This window comes from Saprolegnia diclina (assembly GCF_000281045.1).
Source record: "Saprolegnia diclina VS20 unplaced genomic scaffold supercont1.167, whole genome shotgun sequence".
Taxonomy (NCBI): domain Eukaryota; phylum Oomycota; class Saprolegniomycetes; order Saprolegniales; family Saprolegniaceae; genus Saprolegnia; species Saprolegnia diclina.
In genome coordinates this window covers 1,231-10,713 of record NW_008246234.1, presented here as the reverse complement: position 1 = coordinate 10,713, position 9,483 = coordinate 1,231, and the positions used below count along the sequence as shown (strand labels likewise).

General features: G+C 59.7%; 3 protein-coding genes across 3 annotated transcripts in view; 2 read left to right on the top strand and 1 right to left on the bottom strand.

The window, feature by feature from the left end:
• The window catches only part of SDRG_16957 (hypothetical protein), a 5,253-nt gene extending 3,314 nt beyond the window's left edge, over window positions 1-1,939 (bottom strand). Inside the window, exon 1 of the mRNA XM_008623183.1 lies at window positions 45-1,939. Coding sequence (XP_008621405.1) covers window positions 45-1,742 — 1,698 coding nt within the window. The 5' untranslated portion in view covers window positions 1,743-1,939. The remainder of the gene's footprint in view (window positions 1-44) is intronic.
• Window positions 1,940-2,247: 308 nt separating this feature from the next.
• Window positions 2,248-4,819, top strand: SDRG_16956 (hypothetical protein). Its single transcript, XM_008623182.1, has one exon. It carries the CDS (start codon window positions 2,637-2,639, stop codon window positions 4,713-4,715), a length of 2,079 nt encoding a protein of 692 aa, XP_008621404.1. The 5' UTR covers window positions 2,248-2,636; the 3' UTR covers window positions 4,716-4,819.
• A 557-nt stretch (window positions 4,820-5,376) lies between these two features.
• SDRG_16955 (hypothetical protein) lies at window positions 5,377-7,569 on the top strand. The gene has a single exon (XM_008623181.1). It carries the CDS (start codon window positions 5,427-5,429, stop codon window positions 7,524-7,526), a length of 2,100 nt encoding a protein of 699 aa, XP_008621403.1. The 5' UTR covers window positions 5,377-5,426; the 3' UTR covers window positions 7,527-7,569.
• The last annotated feature ends 1,914 nt before the right edge of the window (window positions 7,570-9,483 follow it).

The window sequence follows — 9,483 nt, the reverse complement described above, 5'->3', positions numbered from 1 at the left end:
ATCCGGAGGGCGTAGCCGAATTGGGTGATGAGCGCCGGCAGGACGCGGTCGCCTTCGAGGTCCGTCTCGGCAAAGTCGTCGACGTTGTTGTCGCCGTACAAGACAAAGTACGTGGTCCGGAAGCTCGCCCAGAGCGTCTTGTAGTTGTCCGACTTTTGCTGAAAGATAAAGTAGAAGGCGCATGTGAGGCCGCACTGGAAGACGCCGTAGAAGACCACAAAGTCCCACACGTCGCCGAGCGCGTCCATGAGCATCGGGAGGAGGTACCCGGCGGTCTTGTTGACCTCGAGGTACTGGAGCGAGAGCATCCAGAGACTGAGCGTGATGAAGGCGCCGAGGCAGAGGTAGACGTCCTTGATGAGGCCCTGGAACTCAGGCACGAGGCAGAGGATCGAGAGGAGCGCAAAGGGCACGATGCACATGTACGTGAGGAGCTGGAGAATGTTGAACCACGAGCCAAAGTATTTTTTGTACCGGCGCATGAACGGCGTCGCGAGCGGCAGCAAGAAGACGAGCACAAACGTCCAGAACAGCCAGCCGCAGAGACCCGCGTTCGCCCGGCGTTCGTGGATCCACGGGTCCTCGCCGAGGATCTCGCGGTACTCGAGCAAGAGAAAGTAGAGCGCCGTCACGAGGAGCACGCCGGCGGTCGACATGACCGTCGCCAGCACCATAAAGCCGAGCTTCTCGATGCCGAGCGCGCCGGTAAAGCCAAATCCAATGTAGGCGCACCACGGCGTCGCGAAGAGGACGGTCACGACGATCGAGAGCTTGAAGAGGTACCACTTGGCGTACGACTTGTGCAGCGACAGCGACGGAATGGTGATGTTGCGGTCGAAGGGTGCCCAGACGCCGTCGTGCTGCCAGCGCGCGAGGCGGTAGAGGTACTCGGGCGTGAGGCCGCGGAGCTGCGCCTTGGCGACGAGGCAGTAGATGCACACAAGGCTCCAGAGGTGGAACATGAGCCGGATCGTGACGCCGGTCGTCGAGTCCTCGTCGACGACCTCGTCGAGCTGCTCCTTCTCAATGTAGACGGCGATCGCGTACGAGGACGCGATGACCATGGTCATGGCCGTCATCATGAGTCCGAAAATGAGCAGCTGGAAGTAGTACATGCGCTCGGCGAAGAGCTCCCACTTGATGTCGAGGATGCGCTGCATGACCACGTGCTGGAGGCACACGTACTTGGCCTCGTCCTGCGCCGGCAAGATGTTGCTGTTCAAAATCGCATACAGCGCCGACGACTTGACGTTCTTCCGGCCGTAAATCGCGTCGAGCTGCGAGAAGTGGTAGTAGTACCGGTCCGAAGACGCAAACTGGTCGAGGTACTTCATGGCGGCCGACGGGTCTGTCTCGACCGCCTGGCGGAAGAGCCGCTCGTCAAAGACCGCGTCCGCGCACTGCAGCTCGGCGTGCAGGTGCGTCTGGAAGGCGTTGTCGCGGTGGGACGCGCGGAAGTACGCTTCATTGCGCACGAGGCTTGCGCACGCGTGGTGGTTGTGCTTGATGGCCCACTCGATCGGCGACATGCCCGAGTCGTCTTCGAGCGAAATGTCAATGTGCGGGTGCGCGAGAAGCTGCAGCACCTCTGCAAAGTTGCCGTCGTGGCAGGCGCGGGCAAGCGCTGTCCGGCCCTTGCCGTCGACCGCGTTGATGGCGTTCACGCGCGCGCCCTCGAGCGACCGGTAGCTGACGGCGATCGCCATCGGTGAATTCTCAACTGCGGCCAATATGGCACCCATCGACCTGCCAGCTGGTGCAAAGTGGGATTCTGGTCCTCGTCGCGCGGCCACACGTGCGCGATCCAGCAGCCTGCCATGGGACGTCGTCGGCGCCAGCTGCCAGCGACCAGGGCCACGGCAGCGGCCACGTACGCCCAAGCATGGTGGCTCGGCCGCGGCCGAGGTCTCCTTCGACGTGGTCGTACGTGCAATGTACGTGTCATGTACGTACCCGAATGTACGGCGGGTTCTGAACGAGTGATCGGCGACGGGGCAATCTGCGGCAAACTCGCAACGACGACGGTGGTTGATGGTTGATGAGCGACTAGTCGACTAGACGACGAACTAGAGAAGAACTAGACCAAGTGTAGAGTGCTCTATGTGGCTTCAAGGCCAACGTCTCGCCATCCGCCAACTCGACACCCTCGCCCCTCGTACAGTACTGATCGCACCCGTCAGCTGAGAGCGTGTCTTCTATGCGCATACTCCCTGCTTGCTCAGCAAAGGCACAGCAGACAACGTCAAGGTTTGCAAGCACGACGATCACACGTCGATGAATGCAGCAACTTGATATCTTGGAGTAGTGTACCAGAGGCTCGTTGACCCAACCGAGACGAAGCTCCGTCGCAGTTGGTATCCTCAGGAACGCAAAGCACATCCCCAACTTCAACCAGGCCGCGCCACGTCCAAGCGCCGGTACGGTACGATCCTTGGCCGCAGCTCGACGCGCGGGCACCTTGCGCTTGCTCTTTGTCGCTTTGCTCTGCGCAAAGGCTGCGGAAGCTGCCTCTTGTCGGTCCGGCGTCGGGCGAGTTGATATCAATTGATACTGGCGATTTCGATTTTTTAAAAATATTTGGCACAGGATCGGCCACAATCCAGCGCAGTGGCCAAGCTGCCGCTGGTCATTGGACGATGCGAGAGTCGCGGGGCATGAGCGTGCTGGGCGTCGACGCCAACGGCCGCACAGCGCTCCACCGCGCGTGCGAGGACGGCGACCTCCTCCTTCTCGAGAAGCTCCTGCTCGACCCGACGGCCGACATTGCCCTCGAAGACTTTGGCGGCATGTCGCCGCTCGAGCACGCGCTGCGCCGCGGCAACCACCCGTGCGCCGCACTCTTGCGCAGCGAGGCCCACTACCGCGCGACGACGCCCCACCATCCGTATCACGAGCACCTGCGCGCCGAGCTCAACGTGGCCGACGGCGCAGCGTTCAGCGAGCGGCTCTTCCGCCAGGCCCTCGGGAGCGACCCGGCCGCCGCGCTGCGGTACCTAAACCAGTTTGTCAACAGCGATGGCCGGTACAACCTCACGTTCAAGGACCTCGACGCGATCTACGGCAAGTACCACATCAAGAGCTCGGCCTTGTACTCGGTGCTCAACGGCCACATCCTCGCGTACGAGGACGACGAGAAGCTCAGCGTCTTGAGCCACGTCGTCTTGCAGCGTGTGCTGGACATCAAGTGGGAGCTCTTTGGCGCGCGCAAGTACTACCAGCACGTCCTCCTCTTCGTCGCGATGCTCATGGCCATGACCATGGTCGTCATGAGCGCCTTCGCGTTCAAGCGCATCGACGCCCTCAAGACCCTCGACGTCAACGACCCCGCGTATCGCGCCGCCGAGAAGCGCGCGCTGCGCATCGAAGCGAGCTTTGTCATCTGGGTCGTCTTCCTCGTCTTCAGCGCCGTCGCCAGCCTCCACTTGCACTACTTGGAGCCCATGACGTTTGCGCGGCTCACGCGGCGCATGTACGACGGCATGGACATCCTCGAGGCGTCGTTCGTGATCCCCAACGTGGTTTTTTACAAGGCCAAGGCCAAGACGTGGCTGCTCCACCGGGTTCTCGTATGGACGCTCCTCGTGGCGACACCGCTCGTGCTTGTCTTGACGCTGGCGATCCCGAGCGCGGGCGAAGCCGTCGTCGAGGCCACCGTGCTCTTCAACTTGTACTTTACATTGGCCGTGCTCTTTGGCTGCGCAGTGTACTTTCTCTTGCTCGAGTACCGTGAAGTGCTCGGCGAAGATCCGTGGATCTTTGAGCGCATCGAGGCCAGCGGCGGACTTCGCAAGGCCGTTTGGATCCTTCTTCTCATCCTCGTGCTGCCGTTCATGACGCCGTTCCTCCCGACGTACCGCCGCTACTACGCGTCGCACGTCAACAAGCTCCAGCTCCTCACCCACCTCTGCGTCATCTTTGTGTTCACGCCACTGCACTTTTGGCGCCTCTGCGCCCCGCTCTCGGGCAGTCTCAAGGAGGTCTACCTCTGTCTCGGCGCCTTCCTCACGCTCAGTCTCTGGATGCTCTCGCTGCAGTTCCTCGAGGTCAACCGCACGGCCGGGTACCTCCTCCCGATCGTCAAGGACGTCATGGGCGACGTGTGGGACTTTCTCATCTTCTACGGCGTCTTCCAGTGCGGCCTCACGTGCGCGTATTACTTTATCTTTCAGCAAAAGTCCGACAGCTACAAGACGCTCTGGGCCAGCTTCCGCGCGACGTACTTTGTGCTCTATGGAGACAACGGCGGCGACGACTTTACCCTCAAGGACGGCGACGGGAACCACGTTTTACCCGACGTGCTGCTGCATTTTGGCCTGGTTTTGCGCATGTTTCACTGCGCGGTCATGGTCGTGCTGCTTCTCAACTTGCTGCTGGCGATGATGAACAAGACGGTGGACGGCAACTGGGACAAGCTGCAGGCGCGGGCCCTCGCGTCGTACGCGCGCTGCGTGCTCCGGCTCGAGATCGCGTTGGGCCAAACGCAGGCCGAGCGCGAGCAGCTCCTGCACTTTGCCCTCCCGAGCGGCCGCGTGCGCAACCCGATCTTTGACGAGTCCGTCTCCAAGCAGGAGCTCGCCATGCAAGACTACACCCGCGGCAACGACGACGCCGAAGCGACGCCGGACGACAAAATCGCGACGCTGCAAGCCACCGTCGACCACCTTGTCACTGTCGTCGAGTCGATGCGCCAGCAATTGGAGACGTCGATTCACTAATGCAAGCATCGATGAATTTAGTTGGATGCGTTCCTCAATGCTCGTACCAACGACGATAACATACCTTGGCGTTCGAAAGTATCAAGTCGATATTTATGTCATTGTTGGACTATTGTTGTTGGAATGAGTCTATTAAGATATTATTTCCTACAGGTTTTTCTGGTCACGGTGGCGTTGAGAGGCGGGCGTGTTTGTGTTTTTGGTGATTTATTGTGGGAGGTTTTCCTTCAAGGCTATCAATCCCGAACGAGTTCCGGCACGGCGGCTCTTCCGATGGGGTACACCGCGCAGAGGCAGCATGTGTTGTTGGACTATTGCGGAAGCAACGCAGTGCATCTAGTCACGAGGGGCGTCGGTTGTGGGTTTCGTCGGTTGGACCTTTAAAAAGACGGCGCAAGATGGAGCATGTGCTTTGCCTTCACGGCGGTTTTGGCTACCACTTGGTTGTCCCGCCCCTGCTGTCAATGGTGGCAAAGTCTTCTTTCTGTGTGCTGCACAGAGCCGCTTGAGCAACCCTGCTTCTCTTTAGGGCGTGTCCGACGCACAAGAAAGGAGATGCAGCAGTATCTCGTTTATCAAGCGTCAGATACTGTCGCTCTCGTCACTGTGCATGGCGATTACTCGCGTTGGCGTTACGCCAAAGGGCGCGCGAGCGGTGAAACAGCCACGAGGCGCGTCAGAAACAAATCCGACGCATCGTCCACACCCGCAATGGTGACGACATCGGGCGACGCGCCAAGTGCGAACGAGGTATTGACGTTGCCAGCCGAAGCCAGCGGGCAGCGCCATTCGGTCCAGCTCGACGACGTGCTCCCAGAGACCAGAAAATCCGAGGCCAAGGACGTCAATGGTGCGACGCTCAAAAGTGCGACGTTGGTCAAGGGCGCAACCACCGACGACCGTCTCAACCCGATCGCGATCGCCGTCTTTGCACTCTGGGTGCTCGTCACCATCAACTCGCTCGTGGACCCGCTCAAGACGATTTACGGCTACTTCATCTACCTCGACAGCAACAACCAAAACGTCGTGTGGCAGCTCACGGTCGCCAACAATTTCAACAACGTCTCATCCCGCGTCTGCCCAATGAGCGGTCCGTTCCTGGACTGCTACTTTGAGCTACCCGTCTACGGCACCGGGTCCCTCGCTGGTGCGACCTGCCGGTCCTACTACCCCACCGACAAGGGTCCGACCCAGCACATAAGCAATTTCTTTGGCAACTGCACGTTTCCCAACGGCCACCGCGTCGACCTGCCCGATGGCCGCACGACCGTGACGACGCAGTGGTCGGTCCAGACGAGCTCTGCCGACCGCAACTGCCTTACTCCGCTCGGCGAAGGCGACAGCTTCCCGTGCGACGAGTACGTCACGACCAACGGCCGCGTCATCAACTACCGCGTGAGCCAAACGGAAACGAAAAAGTGGTGCAAGGAGTTTGGCGGCTTTTACATTTTGAATCTGACGTCTGGTGTCCAAGAGGTGCTTGTCGCCAACGTTTCTGACAAATCGTCCGCGTTCACGAGCATCCCGATGACGTACACGCAGCCCGTCTTTAGCCTCGAGCCGCTTCTGGGGTGCGCTGCCGAAATCCACATTGGCGGCACCGCCACCCATATCTCGACGTCAGCGTGGTACGGCGACACGTCGGCGCCGTGGTCGGCGCGGACGACGCGGACGGCGTACGCCAACGTCGTGACTCGCGGCGCTTCGTCGGTCTTTGTCACGACAACCCACTACTCGGAAGGCGACTTGACGCAGATTCGTCCGTCGTACAAGGACTCGTACCGGCTCGGGATCATCGGTGTCATTACGTACTACCGCGCCTCGTCCGTCTACTATCCCATTCTGCTCGTGTATCTTCGACAGCGCCAGCCGCTCTTCCGGTGGCTGCGGCGCCGCAACTTTGGCTTGGTCTTGCACAAGCGCGAGCGACACAACCTCTTTATCTTGCTCTTGCTGACGCTCGAGGCGTTTGCGAGCACGGAGGACGTGGTGATGTACTGCCAGCAAGTCATCTACGCCGGTTCGTCCCTCACGCAGCTCGCGCTCAAGTACATGTCGATCACGCGCATCATTTGGCCCTGTGCATTTTTACTCCTGCTTGCATCGCGGCTCGTCGAGGTGTTCCTCGGGCCCAAGCGCGCGTTTGCCATGTCCGAAGACCTCTTCCTCCTCGGCGCCCCAGTGGTGTGGATCTACATTCCAATCTACGTGACAAACCAGGGCATGAGTCTCTTCCAAGGCTACCGCTGGACGGGCGCCATCGTGAGCCACTACGCCAACTCGATCTTGAACGTCTACGGGACGCAGATCAACTGCCTCACGCTCTACTTCAAGCTCTTTGGCTACTTTACGATTCTCTCGTCGGCGGCGACCTTTCTTGTCGACGTCGTCTGGCACGCGGTGACGCACAGCAGCAACAGCATCCTTGTCTCGCTCATGTCGCTGCGCCTGGCCAAAGAGCCCGTGGACCCGAAAGCAGTCACCTCGAATCTGCACAAAGTCCTCATGGAGTCGACGCACCGCATGGCGCCCGAGATTGCGCTGCAGATGACGCGCGCCAAGGTGCCGCCGCTCATGCTCTGCGAGTCGCTCAATTTGGCGTCCGAGGGGTTTGTGTGTCTCGCGTACGGCGGCGTTCACGTCGTTGCCGTCTCCGAGTGGGGATTCGCGCGGCCGCTCGAGAACCCCCTCGGGCACGTCGCCGTCATCCACGATGGCCATCGTGTCGCGTTCGACGAGAACGTGACGATGGAGTCGTTGGTGAAGCTTTCGTCGCGCCCCGCGTGGCTCGGTATTCCCGACCTTTACTGACGCTTACGGTCTCGATTGCATGTTTTATGAATGACATATCTGTATGTGGTTTAATCATTCGCGTTTCGGTGGGAGAACTCTTTGAGGATAGCACGCAAAACATCGGATGCGATGCAACGTCGTCCAGTTGCAGACGTCGCGGAACGCCATGATTGGCCTGTACTTCGACACAAGGTGATGCCTCTCAATACCAGAGTCTTCTTTGACGCTCTTGTGGCGGCGCGGAACTTGACCATAGATGCAGTGAACGACGTCTGGACGGGAGCTCGTGGCTGCGTTCCCAGCGATGTTGGCTTTTGCGCGATCGTGGCCGAAATCGTTAGCTCTACCCTCTCAAAATCCTTGGACACTGCATTCAGATGCATCGATAGATGTAATACCTCGGCAAAACGCTTTTATAAAGACCATCAAACTCCATGGCTCTTTCGCTGCCGATACAAGAGTCGACCAAAAATTGCAGTGATGGCGCATACGACTGCAGGAGGACTACATGTACGGATGGCCTTGCCCGGCCACCGCTCTGGAGGTGGACGTCGCGGCGACCATGGCATGACTCGTTGCTGGTCTATCGAGCTTGCAGGAGCACCTATGCAACGTGACAGCGAGGCCGTTGGCAGAATTGGCCAGAGGTGTGCCGTCGGGCCGACTTGTTGCACGTCGTGCGGCGCTTATAGGTCCTGCGCTAAGTCTACAGTGACGATGTCAGAGTGCCTGTGCATCACCTATTATAGGCAGAGACGTACGCTTCGGCGGATGCCTCGAGCCACCTGCAAGGCGAGGGCACGGACGATGGCCATGACGCGCCGTAGGCTGTGCCCCCGGGCTCGGAGAGGATCCAGCGCAAGGCCGGCCGGGCGATGATCAGCGCATTGATGTGCGAGAGCTTGGGCGAGCGGTCAGTCGTACGAGGCTACCAATGCACGACGCCTGTATAGTCGTTCTCGTCGGCGAGCTCTGGAGCGTGGCGATCGCAGTGTGGTCGACGGCTCCGTGCTCGTGGCCGTGAGCCAGAGGCTTCACTATGGGGTTGAAGAGACGGCTTGGACTATGGACGCGCCCTGTAGACGTGAGGTGCAGCATGACGAGCGACCGGAGCGATCACTTCAAGAGGGCCGGGCCAACTGCAAACTCAGAGCTGAACAATCATGCGACAAACCATCGGGTGACGTATCCGGACAAATAATCCGGTTGCAACATGCACCAGGTGACAGCCGGCTCTAAAATTGTGGCAGCGCACCTCACGAAGACGCGGCCAAGGTCGTCATGGAGCAACTACGTCCAGAGCCATCACATTCTGTGGAGTGATTGGAACGAGAGGCTTGCAGCTCGCAATGCTCGGGCTTCCGCACCCGTGGAGATATTCCGGTATGGTCACTACGCGTTTATGCGACTTCGTGTATCGGAGGTTGCAAAATATGACGTGGCACTCGGAGAAACTCCATCGCTTTGACGTTGTGCGATTACGTGAGGTATATGTCGAGGGCCTTTTCGCGCAGCATCTAAAGAAGTGCACGAGTTGATGCGCCGAAACAAACGCCGACAGGGACAACCTTGGGCGTTTGTGCCAGGAGTGCAGACGATGGCCTCGACCGTGTCGCGTCGTTTCGAGGATAAATAACAGGACAACACTAGCAAGCATGAAAAGCAAGGGCAAATTCCAAGCGCCGCGATGACGAGCCACGCCGTCGCCAGCGCAGAAATGGGCGCTGCGCGCGCGCCGCGTCGCGTTCAGACCGCGCTCGTCATCTCGCGGCGCAGAGATAAATGGTGCTCATCTCGAGCACGTCACGCTTAACGTCCTGCTGCTTGCACACGGCAGCCAGCACAAGATTGCTGGCGCGCGGACGACGTGCTGCACACCAAGACCAAGTAGAAGGCCACTTGGCGGCGCAAGCTCGCGAAGAGCTGAAGCGAGCCGCCGACCCGAACGTGACGACCAAGAAGGTCAACAACGATG